This window comes from Ailuropoda melanoleuca, chromosome 4 (genome assembly GCF_002007445.2).
Source record: "Ailuropoda melanoleuca isolate Jingjing chromosome 4, ASM200744v2, whole genome shotgun sequence".
In the NCBI taxonomy this organism is placed as follows: domain Eukaryota; kingdom Metazoa; phylum Chordata; class Mammalia; order Carnivora; family Ursidae; genus Ailuropoda; species Ailuropoda melanoleuca.
In genome coordinates this window covers 4,016,708-4,039,304 of record NC_048221.1, presented here as the reverse complement: position 1 = coordinate 4,039,304, position 22,597 = coordinate 4,016,708, and the positions used below count along the sequence as shown (strand labels likewise).

Genomic DNA, 22,597 nt, shown 5'->3' with positions numbered 1-22,597 from the left:
TGCTCTCTGCACCACCCTGCTCCTCGCCATTGCTCAGGAGGGCTCACCCCTCCTAACCCCGACCAGCAGGACAGCCCCAAATTCCAAAAAGGCTTTATTACACAGAGGGGAGGGGGGGGGTTCAGTCCTTCTTGGCCGCTGCTTTCCTCATTGCGGCCAGGACGTTGCTCAGCTCCTCTCTCTTCCTCTTGGCACGGATGTGTGTCCCCACCTGCCGGGCAAGGAGGGCATTCAGTCGGCGCCCCCAGTCCCAGCTCTGCCCCTCGCCCTGCCGCGCCGGTGTACCTACCCTTTTCTTGATGAACTTGAGGGCGCGCTTGTCCTTGGAGACCTTGAGCAGCTCCATGGCTCGCCGCTCATAAGGGGCGAAGCCGCACACCTCTCGAATCATGTCCCGCACGAACTTGGTGTGCTTGGTGAGGCGCTGGGGAGAGGGGAGGCCGTCAGGGCGAGGCGCTCAGAGCCTGCGCCGCCCGGGGTCCTCGGGTTCCCCGCGTCCGGGGCAACAACGCAGGCGTGCAACCCTTCACCCGCCTTTCCACAGCCGGGCGCCCCTGCCTGGGCCGGGACCTCCTCCGCCGACGGCCTCGGCTCTCCGCGCCCCAGCCTCGAGCCGGCGGCCGTTCGCCGCGCGGGCGATTCCCAGGGGTGTCCGCCCTCCGCCGGCCCCGCGCTCCGCCGCTCTCCCCGCCAACACGCCCCCCGACCGCGTGCGCCCGCACTCACCCCGCGGCGGCGGCTGTGCCTCGGCTTGCTCACGTTCTTAGTCACCTTGTGGCCCTTGTTGAGGCCCACGGCCATAGGGTAGCGCAGAGCCATGGCTGCAGACAGGCGAAGAGAGAGGGAAGTGGAAGAGAGTCCGCGCTCGGCCCCCGCCGCCCGGAACCCCGCGCCCGACTCCCCCGGACTCGCTCGCGGCGCGCAGCCATACCCCTGGGCTGCACCGGGGCTCCGGAATCCGGATGGCAGCAGATCCTACTCGCCCGGTCCCCCACTAACCTGCTGCTCCTCAATGGCTCCCGCGGCGGAAGGGCTGTCGCCCCGCGGAACTCTGGGCTATCTAGCTTCCGCGGGTCGAGCGGGCCAGAGAGGCAGGAATGCCGCGCGCTCCCCCTGGCGGCTGGAGGTCCTGCGTTCTCCATGCGCATGCGCTAACCGTCTCCCTGCGCATGTCCGTTTACACCAGCCAGCCGAAACTAGCCTTAGCCAGAGTTGCAGCAATGCCCTTGGTGGTGGTTTGAGAGTTCGAATCCTACTTCTGCAGTTGCTGGCTGAAATCCCACCTAGGCCGCTAGCTTAGGGACCCTGCGCCAGGGACTTCAGCGCCCAGTACTTGAATTTCCTCATGAATAGAATGAGGACGATAAGGGGCGCCTGGGTGGCTCAGTTGGTTAGGCACTCTGCCTTCAGCTCAGGTCATGATCCCAGCGTCTTGGAATCGAGGCCCGCATTGGGCTCCTTGCTCCTGAGGAGCCTGTTTCTCTCTCTCCTCCCCTCTCATTCTCTCTCTCCTCCCCTCTCATTCTCTCTCAAATAAACAAATAAATAAAAATCTTAAAAATCTTTATTAGAGGGGCGCCTGGGTGGCACAGCAGTTGGGCGTCTGCCTTCGGCTCAGGGCGTGATCCCGGCGTTCCGGGATCGAGCCCCACATCGGGCTCCTCCGCTGTGAGCCTGCTTCTTCCTCTCCCACTCCCCCTGCTTGTGTTCCCTCTCTCGCTGGCTGTCTCTATCTCTGTCAAATGAATAAATAAATAAAATCTTTAAAAAAAAAATCTTTATTAGAATGAGGTCAATAGTACCTATTCCAAACTGTTCGAATAAGATATAATGGTACTTGGGGCGCCTGGGTGGCACAGCGGTTAAGCGTCTGCCTTCGGCTCAGGGCGTGATCCCAGCGTTATGGGATCGAGCCCCACATCAGGCTCCTCTGATATGAGCCTGCTTCTTCCTCTCCCACTCCCCCTGCTTGTGTTCCCTCTCTCGCTGGCTGTCTCTATCTCTGTCGAAATAAATAAATAAAATCTTAAAAAAAAAAAAAAAAAGAACTGATGAAGGTGATTTGGTAGAGTATCCCCTGATGGCGTTTGATATAATTTGATGTAATTTTTGGTGGTGCAGGGACAGGAGGCATGGTAGAAACAAATATATCTTTTTTTTTTCTTTTCTCTTTTCTTTTCTTTTTTTCTTCTGGTTTTTACCTTTCAATCCTACTTACACCCAAATGATGGTTCCCATCTGGGACTAGACTCTTTGGGGTTAACCCTTCTAACACTTGCTAGTTCTAAAGCCTTGCACAGCCAACAGTAGCTAGCATTTTGTAATATTGTATTTATTTTACAATTTTTATCTATACCGTTGCTTTTTCTTTATGCAAACCACACTAATTTACCATTTTAGGGAGTGGAAGTGTCGATTTTCAGTAGTTGATATAAACATCAGTGATGTGCAGATAGATATAGCCCACACTTTGTTTAAAGTCCTTTTTCAGAATCCCAGCTCCTGCCACGGAATTCCTTCCTCTCTCTCTCTCTTTTTTAAAAGACTTTATTTGAGAGAGAGAGAGAAAGGGCACACAAGCAGGGAGGAGGATCAAAGGGAGAGGGAGAAGCAGACTCCCCGCTGAGCAGGAAGCCCGATACAGGGCTCGATCCCAGCACCCTGGGATCACAACCTGAACCTAAGGCAGATACCTAAACCACTGAGCTACCCAGGCACCCCTTCCTCCCTCTTTCTAAGCAAAAGAAACAATGGTAACACCAACTTCCGGTTGTGAAGATGCCATGATATTGGGCTTAGTGACTGATACACATTATCATTACTGGCGCACAAACCACCTACCTCAAACTGCAAGCAAGGTCTTTGGCCCACAGTCAGTACCATTCCTTCCACCGCTGACTTCCCGCATGAGATCTACCTCTCTCAGCCTCTATTTCTCCACTGTTAAATAGGGGGAGAAGTCTGCTCCCCGTACACGTATCCCTCTTTACCTGCCTGCCACCAGCAAACTGGAAAAACTAAGCGATGTGAACGATCTATGTGCAAGGGAAGGATTTTTATTATCAAACAGAAGGTGGGTCCAGCCCAGAACACATTCTTTCCCTCCTCCCCCGCCTCAGACGGACAGTTTGAAGGCTGTCCCCTGCTTGGGCGGAGGGGAGGGGGACGCTCCAAAGTTGAGTGAGTGGAAAGAAGAGACCAGGGATGCACTGGTTCCGGGCTGGGAGAGGGACAGGGTTCCCAGGGTGCCCTGTTTGACAGGGCCAGGGGCCTGGGCAAGTCACACCACCTCTCTGAGCCTCAACTTTCTCATCTGCAAAATGTTAGCAGCAACCGTGTCACCTAGGGTGGCCCCGAAGACTGCGGTAAGGCCTCCCAAGTTGCTGACAGGGTGCCAGGCGCACATCAGCACCTGCACACCCGGCGCTGTGACTGTTTCCAGGGGCTGGCAGTTCTTGGTTTTCCTTTTCTGTCTCGATGACTCCGTCTTGAGCCACAGCCACCAGCTCGGAGGCGTCTCGGTTCGTGTCGCTGCTCTGGGAGGATGAGGGAGTGCCACCCCTAGCAGCTCAGGCGGTCGCGGCGGCGGTGACGTTGAGCTCCTGGCGGATGAACCAGGCCTTCGGGTGCGGCAGCCATCCCCGGAGCAGGCCGAGCAGGTGGAGGCGCCGCGGGTAGAAGACGCCAGGGGCACGTGTGGCGCCACCTCGGATCACCGCCAGCGCGGCCTTGGGCCCTGGGGCCGCCTTGGCCCTCGCGACGCCCCTGGGGACAGGAAGGTGCGGTGGAGACTGCGGTTGGGCGGCCCCCCGCAGCCCCCTGCCCCTGAAGGCCCCAGGCCTCACCTGACTTCCTCGGCAGTCGAGGCGCGATCCCGGAGGCCCAGGATACACATGGTGATGGCCACGTTCACGTCCTGCACGTCCAGCTCCCGCCGCAATGAGCCGAAGAAGCCGTCCAGCGCGAACTTGGCCGCCGAGTACGGGCTGGAGAAGGATGTGGGCACATGGCCTAGGAGCGCAGGAGGGCAGCAGCTGAGTGACCACACGGCGCACCACCTCCTCCAGGGAGCCTTCCTGCCCTCTCCAGGCTCGCCCTCCCCGAGTCCTGTGGCCTCCCGACTCCCCGCCCCGCGGGCACGCACCGAGCAGCGAGGACACGACCACCAGAGAGCCTTTGCTGTCCGTCAGACTGGGCAGCGCCAACGAAGTCAGCTGCACGTAACTCAGGAAGTTCACCTGGAGGTGGCGACTGCGAGTCACCGCGTCGCGGAGAAACTCAAGCCCGGGAGAGGCGGGGCCTTGATGCGGTGGGCGGGGCCTGGGAGGGGCAGGACCTGAGGTGGGAATGGGGAGGAGGGTGGAACCTGGGGATAGGAGATATGGGGCGCTGGGCGCGGTGGGGCGGGGCACCTGCAGGAGCCAGCGTGTCGCCTGGACGCTCCGGGACCGCGTGCCTGCCGGGGTGGCGCCGAGGTGGTTCAGCACGAGGTAATCCAGCCCTCCTGGCCCGGAGAGGCCCATCAGCAAGGAGCTAGTCCTTGAGGCTCCGCCCCTGGGCCCGAAGAGACCCCGCCCCTGGCCCCGTCACCTTGAATTGGAGAAGCTCCGGCCAGAGCACTGACCCAGTGAGTTCCGCCCCGGGTAGCTCCCCGCCTAACATCAAAGAGACCGGGCCCTACTCCCTGGATCCTGCCAGGCTTCGTCCCTGATCCAATAAGGCCCAGTCTAGAGTTCCGCCCCCTAGAGGCAATGAGGCTCCACCCCCTAGCCACGCCCCGGACCCATAAACCTCCGCCCACCGACTACCACGGCCCCACCCCTTTCGGGTCCTGCCCCTAAGGCCCAGGCCACGGTCCCAGAGTCGAGGCCCCGCCCCTCACCCAGCTTGTCCAGCGCAAACTGCACCACGCGCCCGGGCACCTCAGGGGAGGCCATGTCCGCAGCGATGAAGAAGACCTTGGGAGCGCCCAGCTTCCGGCAGTTCCCTACCACCTGGGGGGGCCAGAGCTGCCCGTGGGCCCGTCCACCCCCAGCTGGCCTCCCCTCCACCTGCTAGACCACTGGGGCCCCAGCCTCAAGCCCCCTTCCCGACTCTGAGCTTCAGGCGACATCCAGCATTATTCCCAAAGCTCTGCCTCTGGGATCGCAAACTGGCAGCCTGGGGGCCCAAATCGGCCACATTTTATTTGCGCAATACCAACATTTAAAACTCAGGAGGTTTCATGTAAATCTCGAGATTTCTGGCCTCTCTAGAAAGTTTGCAAGGTTTGTCGCCAAGAACTGTCCATTTCCTTGGAGCCACAATGGGCTGCTGCTCAGGAGGGTCCCCCCACCCCTCTTTTGAGTTTGAGAACGCTGGCTTGTCAGCACAGGCTTCGGACACCACCATAACCCCGGTTTTTGAGGAACACTCCCTGTCTTACACTCACTGTCTTACTGCATCAGCCCCACACCGTAACCCACGAGAAGGTACTTTCACTGTCTCGGGTTTGCAGATGAGGAATCTAAGGCTCAGAGGTTAAGCTACTTGCCTAAAGTCAAACAGGAAGCCTGGATCTTTTCTGGATTTAAACCCAGGCCTCGTTTTCCACCCAGTCCCGCCCCACCATTCAACTGGAAATGGGCTGTCTCACCTTCTGCAGGAGGGCCTCAGTGTGGGCTGTGAGCACGAGGTGGGAGCCCAGGCGAGCATAGTGATATGCCAGCTCCTCCCCAACGCCTGCGCTGGCCCCGGTCAGCAGCACGCGGGCTCCCTGGAGGCTAGCTAGCAGGGTGCGGGGCTGGTCAACCCTGGGGGGGGGTCACCGGAAAGCTGGCCCAATTCCTCCGTCCCCCACCTCCAGGCACTCACCAGGGTCGAAGTTGTCATCCCAATAGTAGGAGAAGAACAGGGCCCCCAACCCGGCGAGGAGGAGAACCTTCATGGCCCGCCCAGGGTCTGCAGGTTCTATAGCGGGGGAGAGGACGGCAGGCACAGGCCCGGCCTCCGGCCAGCCCCATTTCCCCAACTGTGATTTGTTTATTGAAGACGTTCCAGGCCCTGCCCTCTCTCCTCCATCTCCACAGCCACCTCCTGGTCCAGGTCAGCACATAGCTTCCCCTGGCCTCTTCCGGGCTTTCTCGCTCCTCGAAGCAGCCAAATTTCATCTTGCCTCCCCCTGCTGAAAATCCTCCCCATTTCATTTAGGACAAAAGCCAGGCTCCTTGAGGGTCAAAAAGGCCCTGCACAGACCAGCCCCTCTGGCTTGCTCTGCTGTTTGCCATGCCCGCCTCTTCACTGTTCCTCAGAACCAGCCAGTCCCCATCCTGCCTCAGGGCCTTTGCACGCACGGGCTGTTGCCTCTGCAGGGAATGCTCTTCCCAAATAGAACTCAATGAGTTGCTCTCTCACTTCTTTGAAGTCAGCACAAAACTGACCTTCTCCAAGGGAAATTCCCTGACCGCCTTTTCTAAAGCGCCTCCTGGTCCCTCTCCCTCCCTTGCCTCCCTCTACAACTTCCATCCTCTCAGCACTTGCCACGACCTGAAATTACCCTCACGATTTGTTACATGTTCACTGTCCCTCTCTCCTCCTAGACTGTCAGCTCCAGGAGGGAGGAAGGTAACGGAAACCTGCTGCTGCTTTGTTCACTGCTGTGTCCTCAGGGCCCCAAAAGGTGCCAGCCATGCAGTAGGGGGCTCAACAGACTGACCCTGAGTGATATGAGGAACACTGGAGGGAAGGGCTGGAAGGAGGGCAGAAAGACGGCTCTGTCTGGAGACACCCAGAAGGAATCTTGGGGCTCGGATGGAGACACAGGAGCCTGCGTCATCAGGGTTAAGATGTGACTTCAGCTGTGAGAGTGGATTTACTTGTTCCAGGGAGAAGGTGAAAGAGAAAAACAGGCCAAGTGCTTAACGTTTGGGGGGTGGGGGTGGGGGTGGGGGGTCATGAATCTTCCCTGAGAAAGGCACAGTCCCATCACATCTTGGGGTTTCTGTCCTCTGAACTCAGGAGGACAAAGAGGAAAGGGAAACTTCCAGCACTGAGAGATGGTGGGGTTGGGGTGTCTTCAGATCCCTAGATCCAGGCCTCAGTCCTTTGCCCCCTACTGCAAAGTTCCAGCTGCCTCCCCGCTGCCTCCCCCATCCTCCTACTCCCTCCCCCCACCCTATGCTCTTCGGGCAGCCAAAGGGATCTTCCAAAGAAATCTGATGTTCCCCTTCTTGCTCCAAACCCTCTTAGCCACCCATGGAGACCAAGCTCCTCACCTCAGCCCACAATGCCCCTCGGGTCTGGCCCTGGCCCACCTGTCCCTCATCTTCCACCGTTACTGTCTATGAATATTTCTCAGCTCTCAGAAAGGTGAAGTCCTCGCCCTTCCCCAGTCATGGCAGCCATCCCACCTCTCCTCACTTTCCAGGGGGAAGCCCGTGGAGCCCCGCAACTTGACCCTCTTCCCACCTTGACCACAGCAGCCACGCAGGGGTAGGTGGGGTCGGGCGGATGAATGGCTGGCTGGCCGTGTGGGTGGATGGATGGATGAAGCAGCCGGCTGCGATGGGGACGGAATTGGGAAAACCAGATCCTCGCAGAACGCGCTCGTCCCCTGACCTCGCCAGGCCTCAGTTTCCCCTCTGGACAAAAAGGGCGTGCGACGTGCTGCGCGCTCCCAACCTCAAACTCACCCACTCGGGCCTCAGTTTCTCCCACCGTCCAGCGGGGCTGGGGTCCGGGCCTGGGAACCGGGCGCACGCCCCTCGGAGCTCCCTAAGCGGCCGCGTCCTGCCGGGCCCCCGACCGCGCCCCCTCCCGTAGGGGTCCGGGTCACGTGACACCGAGCCCACCTCCTCAGGGGGAGGGGCCTAGCCAAGGGGACTCGGCGCCCGGGCGTTGCCCGGCAACGGCCATCCGCCGGTCTCGCCCCCTCCCAGCCTTGGTCCTGGTCCCGCCCCCTGGGCGAAAGCCCCACCCCGGACCAGATCACGTGTTCTAGGGTCCGCCTCCCTCGCACAATTCCGACCTCGCGTTGCCATGACAACCATGTTATTGGCACACTCTTCCTGGCCCCGGGCCCTCAGTTCCCCGCGCGGGCGCGGGTGGGTCTCCCGGGCTCCGACATCTTCTTGGGTCACTTTCAGGCCTCACTCTAGACGCCTGACTCCTCTTTTCCCACCCCACACCAACCGGGCCGTGCCAGATCGGACTACATTTCCCAGGAGTCTCGGCGGGTAGGAGAGCTGGCAGGCGCCTCACGGGCCGTGCTGACTCCATTTCCCAGGCAGCTTTGCGGCGGACGGGCTCTGAAGATTACACTTCTCAGAATCCTTTCGCGGTAGGGCTGCCCGGCGTCTCTGACCCGTCGCGTGACTTCGACTCCCGCAGGCCTTTGGGGCCGACTAGGGTGACTACGTTTCCCAGAGGTCTCTGCGGCTCTGTCACCGGAAGCGGCGGGCGAGTCGAGTGTCCTTGCTCGCCGAGCGGAGCGACCATGGTGCCCCGAGTGTGGTCGCTGATGAGGTGCGTTGAGCTACCGGGCGGGCCCCGAGCCCCCGAGAAGGTCCCCTCCTGTGGGCACCCCCTCTGGTTTGCTCCCAGCTGGATCTTCGAATTCCGTGGTGTCAGGTCCCCCATCGGCCCGATGGGGAAACTGAGGTTCAGGCGGGGAGGGGCTTCCCGAGATGTCCTGTCGCCTCTTTCCCGCTTCCCAGCGAGCCCTCGCCTTCTGACTGTGTCGCCCTAGATGCCTCCTCTGTAAGGCGGGAATGCCGCAGGCGCTGTACCAGGAAGTTCATGCGTGCCCAGAGCGACATCCAGGAACTGACCAGGGCCACTTGGAAACCGCTCGAGGGTGGCTCGCAGGTCGTGCCTCCCGGGGCTGGAAGGAAGAAAGTCAGGGGTCTTAAGTCTTCACGGTTCCCTGCTCTGTGTGCGGGATCACAAGTGACCCTTCTTTCTCTCCGGGCCTCAGTTCACCAGTTAAATGGGGCCGAGTAGCTCTGCTTTGCGCAGTGTAGATAGAGTGCTGTGCATAGTAGGCGCCAGGCAAGCCTCCGGGCCCCCGGGATGCCTTGTTCTTCCCTATTAGCTGCCTGGCTTCAGGCGTGTCGCTCCTAGGACTGTGGCGCCCTGGAGTCGGACTCCTCCCTAGAGCCCCGACTGGCCAGCAGTGCCCGAGGAGCTGCTGAGCAGCTGTCCCTCCCTGACCGCAGGTTCCTCATCAAGGGCAGTGTGGCCGGGGGTGCTGTCTACCTGGTGTATGACCAGGAGTTGCTGGGGCCAAGCGACAAGAGCCAGGCTGTCCTTCAGAAGGCTGAGGAGATAGTCCCCCCAGCCATGTACCAATTCAGCCAGTACGTGTGTGAGCAGACCGGTCTGAAGATACCCCAGGTACCCTGGGGCTGGGAGTGAGGCTAAGGCTTGGTGGGAGGAGGGTGTCAGTTCTGGGGTGGCTTTTGGTCCCTGGTCCCTCCAGCCCTGCTTGGTGTCCTCCGCCCTGGGCTTTATGCTGCTCTTCCTGCCTCTGGAAGGGGCTGGGGCTGTTGGCTGCGCCCTTCCCTTTTCACCTGCCCCTTCTCCTCTCTTCCCAGCTCCCAGCCCCTCCAAAGTTTAACTTTCACATCCGCGACACCTGGAATTCAGGTAGGCCCTGGTCCCTGTCCTTGGGGGGTGGCTTCTGATGCCCCCCAGTCTAGCACCCCTTACCACCGCTTCCTGGTCATTCCTTTCCATTGCTCCCCTTGCTGCTCCGTGCAGCTCCCACGGATCTAAAAGAGGACAAGGGGTGGAGATTTCAGGGAGGTCTGAACAAGATGGAGCCTCCTTTGAGGATGGGTCACATTGGAGCTCATCGTGTGACTTCAGACAAGAGGAGGCCCTGCCCCACCTCTGCCTCAGTTTCCCTGTGTGGAACTGTTGGAGCTGGAACTGGTGCCTCGAAAAGCCTTGCAGAGCTAGGGTTTCCGGGGGGCTGGTGTTGGTGCACTGAAGCGGGGGGCTGAAGGCCGGCTGGGCCCTCCTTCTCCACAGGCATCATGTCGGTGATGTCGGCTCTGTCGGTGGCCCCCTCCAAGGCCCGCGAGTACTCCAAGGAGGGCTGGGAATACCTGAAGGAGCGAACCAAGTAGCCTGTCAGAGGAGGCCACCTGCCCCGGTCAGGAACAGGGGCAGGGGCACCACAGACCCGGAGGCTCCAGACTGGGACTGGGACCCCACTCCAAGGGCAGCTCCCGGCCTTGCCGGCCCAATAAAGGACTTTGGAAGTGCTCCCTGACCCGTGTGCTGGCCCCGGGGACTTGGGGCGGCCTGGCTCGTGCCCAGAGTGCAGGGGCCCAGGCTTCTGGCACCTAGCAGCTCCTCAGGGCCTGACCTTGACCCCAGGCATGGTTCACCCCTTCGCTGTCCGGAGCCCTGCCTGCTGAGTCCCCAACCTGGTGTGGGGATGGGGAGCAGAGACTTGGCCCTGGTCCTCCATAGACTGTGCTCAGGGCCCAGGAATGGGTTGAGGAAGTACTGATGGCCAGCCCAGGTTGGGGGTCTCAGCCTGTGGAGCCCAGGGTGGGACATTCCGGAGGTGGGAACTCGGTGGGGTGGGCGCAGTTCACCTCTCCGCTGTCCACATGGCCAGGAGTTCCTGTGGCTGCTGAGTCTGCGTGTGGCTCAGCTCATGGATCACGTGTCTCGTTTAGTCCTGGCCTTCCCTTGGCTGCTCTCTACCCTCATTCCACCCTCTCGCCACAATCTGCAGATTCCTGGGGACCACAGGCTTCGTGGTCATTACAGTGCATGTGGCGGGGGGCTCCCGTACCCACAGAGGTCCTGCCCTCCCAGGGTCCCCTGCTCCCCTGGGGAGGCTTTCCCACCCCACACTGGTCAGCTGCCTGGTGACCTGAATGTTCTGCCCCACCGGGCTGAAGCTCCACAAGGGTGGGCCCTCGGAGTACTCCCAGCCCGGAGAGCATCCCACCGTGATGGCAGTGGGAGGAAACCTGTGTCCCAGACAAACGGTGGAAGGGGAGCTTGGCTGGGAGCTGGAGGCTTGGCCAGGGTGCTGCTCTGGGAGCACCCAGCAGGCCTGGGCAACGGGGCCCTGAGCTGACGCGGGATTCTCTGTTCCTCAGAGTCCTCAGGGTTCTGGGGGTTATGCTGCTTGGTCTGGGGGTAGAGCTCACTGAGGCCCATGAACTAGGAGAGGATGGTGGTTACCTGTGAGGAAAGCAGAGACCAGAAGCCAAGACATCGCCCAGGCTCTCCTGGGATGTGAAGCTGGTGTGTGTCCGAGGGAGGTGTGGGGAGGAGTGTGGGGGAGGATGGTGGCCTGGCCTGGCGTGTTTAGGGAGGCAGAGCCCAGAGTGAGCTGTGCCACTCTGCTTTCCGGGAACAGCCTCTGGGTGGGTCTCCCGTGCGTGGCACCTGGAGGCTGCCTGGCTTCCTGTGCCGCACCTGCCCGCTTGTGTGCCAGCTGGGCCACAGCAGGGAGAGGATCCGATCTAGAGCAAGGGCAGTGTGGGAACATCCCTGATCCTTGGGACTGCCCGGGAGGAAGCCAGCCCGGGTTCAGGGCTGAGCCCTGTGACCCACCCCAGCTTGACACCCTCCACTGAGCCCTTCCTACATACCCGGGAAGGAGGCAGATCGTGGGCTCCTTTTACAGAGGGAGAAGGTTGCACTCACGGCCAGGTTCAAACTCGGCTCTGTCTGCCTGGAGCCCGGGGAGTGAGCTTCAACCTTCCCTGGGGCGCAGAGTTTCCAGCTGCCTCACCTGCACGGACCCAGTCCTGGGCCTTCGAAGACAGAAGGGTTTGCGCGCAGGGCACCCGAAGCTGGGGCTCCGGCATCTGCTCCACAAGGTCCTTGAGGCCTCGTGACCCTGCCATTGTCATTACCACCATTTTACAGAGTGAGGCCGACCTGGGGGGGTGAGGAGAGACCTGCCAGGGCCACCCTGCCACGCTCTGAACAACTCCCGGCGATGCCCACAGGAAGGGAAACCAGCCGCTGTAGGTCAGTGAAGAGTCACCCTAGGAACATGCTCGGCCCTTCCAGCCCCCTTCATCCCATCTGGGCGGCCGAGCCTGCAGCTCCATGAACTTGGCAGTGGTGTGCTGGGCTTTGGGGAGCCCTTGGCAGTAGTGCTGCTCCCAAGAGCGACTGTAGCCCCCCGCAGGACGCACCTACGTCAGGGGTGGAGGGGGCTGTGAAGGGGGGGCCTCTGGAGAAGCAGAGGTGGCTGAGTGCGGGGCCAGGGCCGCCAGGGAGGCGGGGGCTTCGGGGAGCACCTGGCCCTGCGCACCGCACAGGTGTGCAGGGAGGGATGGGGCAGGGGCTTGTGCCTTACAGCTGAGGGCCAGGCCGATGGATGCACCTGTCAGAAAGCACAGCAAGCAGGGCTGGGTCATCTCCTAGAGGTCATCGTACAGACGTGACCCAGACGTCCCAAGGGCACCCCTGCCTCCGGGCCCCACTCTTGGGAGTTGCTGGGGCCTCAGGCGGCTCCAAGCCCTCAGGATCCCTCAGCAGCTCTGTGGAGCCGCCTCCAAGCCCTAGGTTTGTTAACACTGTTGGCCCTGCCAGCTCTGCTTTCTGGATGGTTCTCAGCTTCCTGTGTGTTTTGGGGCTTGGGGGGGTGTCCCTGAAACAATTTAAGCTCAAGTGTGTAGCCATTGCCCACATGGCCCCAGCCACCAGCCCAGAGACTATGGTGCCATTCTCGATCCCTCCATCCCCTCTGCAGTCAGACTCAAGTTCCTCTGTCTGCTTGAATCCATCACCAAGACCACCTCCCTGGTCTTCCCACCTGCCCCCTTCCATCCATTTCCCCAGCTCCGAGTCTGATGATGTATGTCACTGCCCTAGTCAGAAACCTTCCATGGCTCCCTGCTGCCCTCTCCTTGAGCCCAGACTCCTCGAAGGGGCCTCTGTTCCCAGGCACAGTTGGTTTTCACCACCGGCCTTGGCACACTGCTCCTGCGCTCTTTCACTGGGCCGTCCTTCCTCCTGACTCCTGCTCTTCCTGCCCACAGCCCAGCGGCTGCATCCTCCGGAAAGCCTCCCGAGCCCTTCCTCCCCCAGGCTGAGTCAGGCACCCCTCTGGGCCTCCTGACAGCCCCGTGGGTGTCCCATCGCAGCACTTGCCACTCGGGGGCAGGATCTCCCCACCTCAGCCACACACAGGCTTGTGACCAACCCCAGGCACTGTAGGTGTCGAGCAGCACCCCTGCCTCCACCCTGAAACACCAGCAGCACCCTGTCCCCCTGGTCGGGACAGCTACAGATGTCTCTAGGTGCTGCCAGGTGTCTGTCCTGTGGGGACAGTCACCCCAGCTGACCACCACTGCCTTGGGAGGTCGTATTAGTTTCCCGGGACAAAGGACCACAACACACATTGATTAGATCACAGATCTGGAGGCCAGAAGTCCAATGTGGGTCTCACTGGGCTAAACGCAGGTATGGACCGGGCTGCTCTTTCTGGAGGCTCCAAGGGGAGTTACCCTTTTTGGCCTTTTCCAGCTTCAAGAGACCACTGCACTCCTTGGCAAGAGAGCCCTTCATCTTCAAAGCCAGCCTGCAGCCTTCCTGTCCGCAGCTCCTCCAGCTCCCCTGCCTCCCTCCTCCCCCCAGAAGGACCCTGGGCCCAACTGGATAACCCTGGATGATTCTGTCTCCAGGTCCTTAATCCCGGCTGCAAAGCCCCTTTTGCCACAGTAGGTGCCGTGCATACAGGTTCTAGGGAATAGGGTGGGGACACCTCTGGCCCCTTCAGGAGGGGGTTATTTGGCCCACCACAGAGTCTGAAGGCTGGGTCACCTGTCTTCCCCCAGACAGGGCTGGAGTCCACTCTGATGTGTCAGAAAGGGAGGCAACCAACTCGTTTCCACAGACGAAGAGACCAAAGGCCTCCGTCACCATGGCTCCCCTGGACGGGTGGCCCTTACCTCCCTCCCCAACACTACAGCCAGACTGGGGGCGGGGGGGGGCAGGTGGGCGGCAGAGATGGAGTCTGGGGCTGACCCGGGAAGGGAGCACACTACTGTCAGATCTTACTGGGATGCATTCCCACTTAGTAGATCCTAGGAGTCAAAGCCCCAGACACAGGGAGTCCATGGTGGGCGTGGGGACGTGGGAGTGTGCGTAACGGGGACAGCTGGGGTTGGGGAGATGAAAGGTTCTGCAGACAGGTCAGTGACGGCTGCACAGCAGCGTGCCAATACCAATGCCACCACTTAAAAATGGTTATAATGGGAAATTTAACATTCTGTATTTTACCACATTAAAAAAAAAAAAGTACAGCGGCCAGTTTAGCAAGGGCTGTGTGCGTCCTGGACATGGAGGCAGAGTGTGGGGGACAGAAACACCTGAGGTACGTCAAAGGGCCCAGGAGGGGAAAGAGGGACCAAATGGCCACGATCCCATGAACTCCGGGCCTGGGCTCACAAAGGCCGGGAGTGTGCACTGTCAGCAAAGGGCTTCCGGAAACCCTAACTGCCCCTTAAAGCTGCCCCTTCCGTCCTTCCCTGAAGGAAGAGCCATGGCTCAGCAATGCCAAATATAATTTACACAAAGAGGTGAAATAAAAAGAGAAAACGCTTTAAATAAAGGGTATGTGAACAGAAACACATTTATTACAAAAAAACAAAACCAAAAAAAAAAAAAAGGAACAAAAAAAACACAAAACATTCACATTGTATTGAGCTACAATATGGCAGCAGATAAAAAAAAAATTATTGTACAGAGTTTAAGACAACTCCTAACAAAACATACTCGTGTTGCCACGTGACAGAACATAGGGATCCAAGCACTTAGTAGCGGCGGGTGAAGCGGGTGTCGTTGGGTCGGCTCCCCCGGTTCTGTCCTCCAAAGCCCCCCTGCATTCCGCCGCGCGGGATCACGTGGCCCCGCGAGGCCCCACCCGGGGCGAAGCTGCCGCGCCTACGACCAACACAGATCCGTGTCACAGAAGCCCGTCCTGCACACCCCTTTGCCTGCCCAGCCGGCACGGTTTCTAACCCTTCTCCCGGGTGAGCCAGCATGCACGGAGGACACCAGTAAGAGGGACAAGCAGCACGAACACCTTACCCTGACATCCCTCCCCGGTTCATCATGTGACCTGGCCCAGAGTGACCAGACATACTTCTTTCGCCACCTACAAGACAAGAGATCCGTTTCAAACAGCGCCTCTGAGCACAGCACGAGCAGCTGAGAGGACCCCAACATGGGGCTCATGTGAGTCCAGTCCCTTTCCCGAGCCACCTGGTCAACCCAGAACCCGCAGACCCCGGCCGAGGCATCTGCACACGAAACGTACACACCTGCTGTCCTGGTTAAGTCGAGGCAGAGAGGAATGAACCTCATCCAACCCCCCCCCAAGTCAGTGATGAGCAACACCCCGTGGTCTGGGGGAGAGCAGGGAAAGCTCTTCCTGCCCTCAAGCAGCAGGAAGACTGGCTAAGGCAGGTGCAGCTTGGGCTTTCCAGATGCTTCTCCACAAAGACAGACAACCCCCGGCCGAGGGCCAGTCCTTACCTTGCCACCTCTTGTGGTCCCTGTCTATCATGCCTCCATCAGCAGCACCCTGCCACGCACGGTCATCCTCTATTCTTCGGCCATGGTCCCCCCAGTCACGTCTGCCCCTTGGAAAAAGATATCTCTGATTTGGATTGCCCTCCTCTCTGCCTTTTAGAGTAGGACGGATGGTGGGTTCTAGAAGGTGGGTTTAGCATTGTGTGCCCAGTCCCCATCCCTTTGAGTGGTGGGGGCCTGCGGGCAGCGGGACCTGGCTCTCGATCCAAGGTTGCTCGGCTCTGAGGCGGCCCGAGCCGAGGCCAGTGCACTGGGTCAGGGGCCAAGGGTCCTCAGTCGGACACATCAATCCTGCCAGCAGCGTGTGAGGCCCACGAAAGCAGGGTGGGGTGCAGGACACAAACCTGGGTGGAGGAGGCAGCCCCCGGCCCTCGCTGATCCTCTTGTCAGAGCCGTATCCGCCCCACCCATCGCGGGAGTCCCGCCCGTGGCGCTCTGGTCCTCCGTGCCGTTCGGGATAATGCTGGATGTTAAAGAGCCAAACAAAAAGCAAGCTTCGGTATAGAGCCTGGATCCCGAGGCCGCTGGGGCAACAAGCTAACAGTGACAATGACAATAGCTCAGAAATGCTGCCAAGCACGCCACCCGCGGTCTTGTGCCACCCAGGCCTTTTAGCCTGCACAACAGCCATGTCCCCTAAGTCCACCTGTGGACTAGGCGAGGAAAGTCGAAGAATGGAGTCACAGAACAGAGAAAGAAACCTAGGGCTGAGATTCACCCTAATCCAAGTGGAGAGAATTCAGGCACTAAGGAGAGAAGGATGCTGGGCCTAGTGACTGCCCTGTGCCAAGAACAGACAATGGGTGCCGGGTATCTGTGCCCCAGCCGCACAGAACCACCACAGCAGATGGGCCACTAGGACCCTTTAGCACTACTCATCCTGGACCTGACGCCCCTGGCCAGCCCTCCGCCAGCCACCCTGGGGCTCTGCCTGTGGAAACGGTTTGCCTGGCACAGGCCACACGAATGCCTGACTCTGTTCCAGCAGCATCTGAAGAAAGGATGGAAGAGGGAGCCTCCCACCTAGGAAAAGCTTGTTTTGATTTAAAGATCTAAGAGAGCGTGCATGGGGGGGGGGGGAGAATCCCAAGCAGACTCCCAGCTAAATGCAGAGCCTGACACGGGGCTCCATCCCACGACCTTGAGACCACAACTTGAGCCGAAACCAAGAGTTGGACGCTCCATGGCCGACGCCCCCAGGAAAAGCTGTTTGCAATAAGTGCCTGCTCGTCCTTCACCTGAATCCTGCCCCTGCGAGCTGGTGAGGTGGCTTTCGTTGCACTGTTGCTCTCCCCGCCCCACAGAGCCAACCTGTGGCCCTGGGGTCTTTTGTGCCAGAATCACATTTTAAGTGAGAAGACCTAGAAAGGAGTTCTGGTCATGAAGCCTCTTGGATGAAAGCGCCGGCCGCCCTGTTGCTGTTCACATCCATGCTTATCTTACCCATTAAACCAGGAAGTCCCCGAGGCCAGGGGGCAGGGGGCATGCTCTTACACTGGGAGCCCCAACACCTGTGTCTCCACCACCTGCTTCCCCGGCCCCTCATTCCCAGATGTGTGCAGACATCTCCCTCAACAGAAGGGCAAGGGGCAACTGTACCAGATGGACAAAATACAGCACCATTCCTTCCAGGAGCAAAATTAAAAGCCAAAGGGGTCCAAGAAAGCCAGTACTGCCAAATGGAGCAAGAGCTGCTGAAATGAGTCCTCAAAATAACATTTCCATAAAAAACCTTCAAAACACACCAGCTTTTTACAAAATTACAGCTTGTAATTTAGACCACTTCCTTTACTTTTAGACATACACAAATATTTAACAGAATAATTGGGACGCCTGGCTGGCTCAGTCGGTGAAGCATCTGCCTTTGGCTCAGGTCACGATCCTAGCTAGGGTCCTGGGATCGAGTCCCGCATCAGGATCCTTGCTCAGCGGGGAGAACGGGGAGTCTGCTTCTCCCTCTTCCTGCTGCTCCCCCTGCCTGTGTGCGAGTGCAAGCGCTAATGAATAAGTAAAATCTCAAAAAAAAAAAAAAGAATCTGTTATCAATAGCCTTCTAAAACCACAAAGCTGACAGAGCACACTTCACACAAAGCCCACTTCTCACTCTCCCTGGTATGTCACCAAGTAGCCATGCTCTTTCGTCTAACCGACCAACCCACGTAAGGGTTCAACGAGACCAGAAAGCCTGTGCCAGTGTTCCGTTCTGCGTCCCCGTCCCCACCTGCCATCCGGGCAGCACTGGTGTCTTATTTAGGACAGTGTGCGTGAGGAGAAACACGCTTTCAGGAGCGCCCGAGCTACTCAACGGTGGGCAAGGAGCCCGCAGTGACCGGGAGCCGTGTGTGAGGGGCTGCGCTAGCCTGGCTCTCAGCCTGTTCGGTCACACTCCCTTGTGCGGGAGAGGAAGCAGCCTCAATTGCACAGCTGGAGACACGCGCTCAGCACAAGTGCTGCCACCAGGATGCGACTCTCTGGTGCTGGTTCCGGAGCCCGGACATTTAACCACCACGATCAACTTTACAAAAAGAAACGGAAGACCAGGTGTCTGTTCATACGCGTCTCGCATTTACCTCCAGGAGTAAAGATAAAGGAATCATGTGAGGATTGCTCCGGAGATGGCAGAAGAACCCCCTCCGTCTGGCCAAGAAAGGCAGCCGCCAGCCGTGCCCTCAGCAAGAGGGAGGGAGCCGCACGGAGCTAGAGGCAGGGAAAGGAAGCCCGCGGGCAGCAATTCTGCCAGCCGTGCCCTGACCGCAGCCTTCCCTCGGTCCCCTGACCTTCCAAGTAAACCCACGAAAGTCAATGCTCTCTGGGCAAGTTCTCAAGCTAAACCTAAGACAGGAAAAGGAACCAATCAAGCCTATTTTCTAATGGGGTCATCCTGCAGAGCACGGGTGTGGCCCCGAGACTGGGCTGCTCGCCCCAGGCACCCCGGACTTGTATGTGCCCAGCTGTGCAGTGCTCGGTCATCCGGCGGAGCCTGTCAGAGGCGCCCAAGGCTCTTTAGCCATCTGTACCGGGCATCGTTTACTCTTATTAAGGGGCGGACAGAGCCTCAGGGTCAAGGCCTAAAGAGGCTCGAGGATACAAGAGCACACCCCCTCAGCTGAGGAGGGAGAAAGCATGCCGAAGGAGAGAGAATCGATCCCACCGCAAAAACTGGACACAACTGGAGTTTCTGACTTACTTGCCCTTCTCTTTCTCCCATCATGGATCTTGAACCTTCTCTCCTGAAAAAGGCAATTTACATAAAAACATTAAGCAAAGAAAAATAGTTCAGTTAGGCCCCCCAAACATTTCCCAAATGGAAGCCACGTAATTTGTGCTCTGATGGTTCCAGTGGGCCCGCAAAGCCTAGAAGGGCTGACCCTAGTTCTTCAGGATTCAGAAAGAGAGGAGAGTGGACAGCAAGGGGGCAGGGGGGGGGGTGACGGTGGCGGCTGGCTGACCTGTCGACGGAGTGGTCCGGGTAGCGGCCCCGGTCCCTGTGGTCAAAGTCGTGGAAGCGGTCTTGGCGGTTGAAGTCAGAGTGGTAGCGCTCATCCAGGGCAGCCCGCTTTGCTTCCGGCCAATAGGCATCATCTCGCCTGGAAGGGGAAGAAAGGCATACGTGTAACTTCTCCTCCATGACCTCTGGCGGCACTGGTGAACTGGACCCTCAAATGGTCCTTGGCTCCTATCACTTCACGGAACGAGAATGAACTTAATATTAACAGGGTCTCTGCTACACCAGCTGAGAGGGGCTGGCAGGGTGATGTGGGATCCGACTTTAAGACTCCGTGGTATTTTCCACCGTGTCCCGCTTCCCCTACACAAAAGAGCGTTGGTTTCCCTGACAGAAGGGCAGGTGGGCACACGTGTGCCTCTGCGGGTCGCCTCTGGGAACCGCACACGGCCTCGATCTATCAGGACAGCAAGCTAAAGCCAGGGCCCTGAGCTCTCCCTAGCACATGCTCTCTCCTCACACGGGGACGTGACCCAGCAAAGACACCAGTGGGAGGGCTTTGAGAAACACCTGCAATATATGGTTTCAAAACATTTAGGACCGTAACGGACTCCCAGCATCAGTATTTTGCACATAGACATGAAGTCCTAAAATAGCTTGAAGACCCTCAAAAGAAGTCTTACTGGATATTATATGGGAACCTTTCTAACCCATGCAGTGAAGATGATGAATACAAACTGTGGTTTTTCCCAAGTGGGGATGCAGGCAGAAAAGCCTGGATAGGATCGGTGCTGGGACCGCCACCCCCGACTCCCAACAGCAGGGCTGAAACCAGGCCTGCTTTGCACTGGGGCTAACATTTTAGTATTTACACATCACATCGGTATGTCCGGGAAATAAAAACAATGTTCCGGGAATAAACCAGAACAAATCACTACAATGACAAAGCCTAGAAAGGGGGCCCGAAGGAGGTGCTACTTGGTCTCTGGCCGCCCACTCAGCACTCGCATGTCACGTGCTGCTCTGGGGATCTGCGCCAGGACTTGAACGTGAGGCTTTGCTGGGCAGTGCTTGTGGAGCCATTTCTCCACTGACCCCTAACCACCTCAGCGTCCTGACGAAGTAAAGGACATCAAACTGGGCTGCAGCACGTACTTGTGCTGCCTTTGATACAAAAAACTCCTGTTAACATGATTTTGGGGCCCACACCCCAATTCTAAACGCCCTGGGGTGGGCTAAAAGCAGCTCGAATTACCGGCCGTCCACGTCGTAGGGCCTCCGCACCGCAGGCCGCCGCTCCTGCTCGTAGCGCAGCTCCTGCTGGCGCCGCAGCTCCTCGCGCTCACGGTGGATGCGCTCCTGCTCCCGCCGGCGCTCGTGCTCCACGTGCATGCGCTCGCGCTCCAGCCGCTCCCGCTCCATGCGCTCCCGCTCCAGGCGGTGCCGGTGGAAGGCCAGCCGCTCCCGGGCGATCTCCAGCCGCTCCCGCTCCTCCCGCTCCCACTGCGCCTGCATGCGCTGCTCCCACTCACTGCGCTCACGCACCCTGCGGGAGAACGGCAGCTGGAGGGGCTGCGGGCCACGGTGCTGGCCACGCCACCCAGCTGAGCGAGCTGTCAGGAGCTAGAGCGGCCGCTCCCGCCCTGGGGAATGCAGACCGGCCACAGAGCACGGCAGAAATGCGGACTCGGGGGGTGCCTGGGTGGCGCAGTCGTTAAGCGTCTGCCTTCGGCTCAGGGTGTGATCCCAGAGTCCTGGGATCGAGCCCCACATCAGGCTCCTCCACTGGGAGCCTTTCTCCCTCTCCCACTCCCCCTGCTTGTGTTCCCTCTCTCGCTGGCTGTTTCTCTGTCAAATAAATAAATAAAATCTTAAAAAAAAAAAAAAAAAAAGAAATGCGGACTCGGGGCTGTGCCGCCCCCCACGGGACTCCAGCTCCCACAGAGCCACTGACGAAAGGGCAAGAGCAGCGGCAGGCCTGGGATGCCAGCATGGGCCCTGCTGCCAGCACGGTTCCTGCCCGGAGGGTCATCAGGGCAGGGAGGCACGTGCACGCAGAGGGTCAGCTAGAACAGGAGTTCAGCCTCACTCCCGGAAATGTTTTCTGAAGCTCAACATCTCATTCCATGAAACAGCCCATTAAAAATAAGCAACGGAACATACTTTTCATAGCAAATTAAGTCTCAGTGAACACCTCTGCTCCCTAACCCATGAGCTTCAGTGAGTCACCAGGGAATGGGGCCAGGGCACTAGCATCGACGAGCTGACCGACCAGCAGGGGCCCAGAGGCCGTGTGAAGCGCCGGCAGGCTGTGCAGGACCCCCGCCAGCTCCTCTCTGGCTAGCGACAGCAACTGCACCGCAGTGCACTTTCTGCCGGTCCCTGTACGTGTGACAGCGACGAGCAGGCAGAGACGGCTGCCAGGCTGTCTCCCCCCAGCCCTGGCCATGAGCTTAAAGATACATGTTTGTACCTGCAGAAGTATATACTCCGGCCTCACTGCGCCCGTGGCTTAGACTAGGATAGCTACTCCTCTCCTGTGTACTCCTGATACCTAGTGAAGCGCAGCCACGCTGCACGACTTGCGGGGTCTGACCTGTCCCTTCTGGCGACTCTCTTCTGTCTGCTTTCCTTCAGGTTACCTCTGCCTTATTACTGATTTCAAATTGTGTCTATTCACATCTCTCATGTGCCTCTCATGTACAGAAGTTACATTTTCATTTAGTTGACTTCTCCTTTGGGACATTTTGGGCCTTCTAAGCCTAAACTCTTGAATATACTTACTTTCACTTTATACGAACATAAACTTCACGTTTACATTCCGTCACCAGTTTATGGTGACTGTTTCGTCACTGATGTGAGCTGGAGACCTAAAGTGCTGTCTGAAGAATAGCCAAGTGACCTGAAGCTCTTTGGGGGAGTCCATCCTTTTGTCACTAGTGAGAAATGTCGCTTTTGACACATCACATTCCCACACGCACATGGATCAGGTCCGCTGCTCTATTTGCTAGTTACTTCAACAAAAGTGCCTTCTGCCCACTGCGCCTTGCCCTTGGATGCAGACAGCTGTGAGCGGGGACTGATAAAAAACCATGCCTTACCACCTTTACACGTTCTTACTCTGCCAATAGTACTAATGATTTTTATTTTTTAAGCAAGTTTAGGGGCGCCTGGGGGCTCAGTCAGTTGAGCGTCCGAGTCTTGGTTTCAGCTCAGGTGGTGATCTCTGGGTCATGAGACCGAGCTCCATGTCGGGCTCCGCACTCAGCAGGGAGTCTGTCTGATACTCTCTCTCTGCTCCCCTCCCGCCCCAGGCGCCCTCTAAAATAAATAAACCTTAAAATAAAAATAGAACTATTTCTTGACATACGATAAATTAACTGTCAAAGCTCTCTCCCTGCATATGTTCTACCGTTTCTCTTTGTCCCTTTCCACAGCTTCTGAAGCACATCGGCTATGTTTGTTAGCACTACTGCCCCACGAAGGCATTCCAACTCTCTGCCGCTACCGTCCATAATCTTCAAAAAGAAACGATCTCATGAGAAGATTATTAGGGGAAAAAAACCACAGGATGAAAGCCAAAGGAGCCAA

At 58.5% G+C, this 22,597-nt stretch overlaps 4 protein-coding genes across 17 annotated transcripts in view; 1 reads left to right on the top strand and 3 right to left on the bottom strand.

Moving 5' to 3' along the window:
• Positions 1-77: 77 nt before the first annotated feature.
• RPL36 (ribosomal protein L36) lies at positions 78-1,113 on the bottom strand. Of its 3 annotated transcripts, none has more exons than XM_034657158.1 (4): positions 1,000-1,113; positions 727-821; positions 290-424; positions 78-211 (listed from the first exon to the last, which is right to left on the bottom strand). In XM_034657158.1, exons 2-4 carry the CDS (start codon positions 817-819, stop codon positions 122-124), a joined length of 318 nt encoding a protein of 105 aa, XP_034513049.1. In that variant the 5' UTR covers positions 820-821; positions 1,000-1,113; the 3' UTR covers positions 78-121.
• A 1,615-nt stretch (positions 1,114-2,728) lies between these two features.
• Positions 2,729-8,191, bottom strand: HSD11B1L (hydroxysteroid 11-beta dehydrogenase 1 like). 11 transcript variants are annotated; one of them, XM_034657581.1, is made up of 7 exons: positions 7,671-8,191; positions 5,854-5,949; positions 5,636-5,766; positions 4,883-4,994; positions 4,145-4,504; positions 3,846-4,011; positions 2,729-3,765 (listed from the first exon to the last, which is right to left on the bottom strand). In XM_034657581.1, exons 2-7 carry the CDS (start codon positions 5,924-5,926, stop codon positions 3,570-3,572), a joined length of 1,038 nt encoding a protein of 345 aa, XP_034513472.1. In that variant the 5' UTR covers positions 5,927-5,949; positions 7,671-8,191; the 3' UTR covers positions 2,729-3,569. The 11 variants fall into 11 exon arrangements, with proteins under 11 accessions (XP_034513472.1, XP_034513473.1, XP_011233723.2 ...); XM_034657582.1 differs by lacking the exon at positions 7,671-8,191 and adding an exon at positions 7,447-7,568; XM_011235421.3 differs by lacking the exon at positions 7,671-8,191 and having other exon boundaries at positions 2,731-3,765; positions 4,145-4,238; positions 4,413-4,504; positions 5,854-7,458.
• A 43-nt stretch (positions 8,192-8,234) lies between these two features.
• MICOS13 (mitochondrial contact site and cristae organizing system subunit 13) lies at positions 8,235-10,248 on the top strand. Its single transcript, XM_002927747.4, has 4 exons — positions 8,235-8,502; positions 9,195-9,372; positions 9,573-9,624; positions 10,012-10,248. The coding sequence occupies exons 1-4, from the start codon at positions 8,474-8,476 to the stop codon at positions 10,107-10,109; spliced, it is 357 nt and encodes a 118-aa protein (XP_002927793.2). The 5' UTR covers positions 8,235-8,473; the 3' UTR covers positions 10,110-10,248.
• Positions 10,249-14,578: 4,330 nt separating this feature from the next.
• The window catches only part of SAFB (scaffold attachment factor B), a 35,717-nt gene continuing 27,698 nt past the window's right edge, over positions 14,579-22,597 (bottom strand). The window contains exons 15-21 of one of the 2 annotated variants that reach the window (XM_034657580.1): positions 20,262-20,552; positions 19,011-19,148; positions 18,749-18,791; positions 15,906-16,024; positions 15,505-15,611; positions 15,058-15,124; positions 14,579-14,910 (exon numbers count right to left, since the gene is read on the bottom strand). In XM_034657580.1, coding sequence (XP_034513471.1) covers positions 14,781-14,910; positions 15,058-15,124; positions 15,505-15,611; positions 15,906-16,024; positions 18,749-18,791; positions 19,011-19,148; positions 20,262-20,552 — 895 coding nt within the window. In that variant the 3' untranslated portion in view covers positions 14,579-14,780. The remainder of the gene's footprint in view (positions 14,911-15,057; positions 15,125-15,504; positions 15,612-15,905; positions 16,025-18,748; positions 18,792-19,010; positions 19,149-20,261; positions 20,553-22,597) is intronic. The other variant, XM_011235422.3, reaches the window with a different exon arrangement.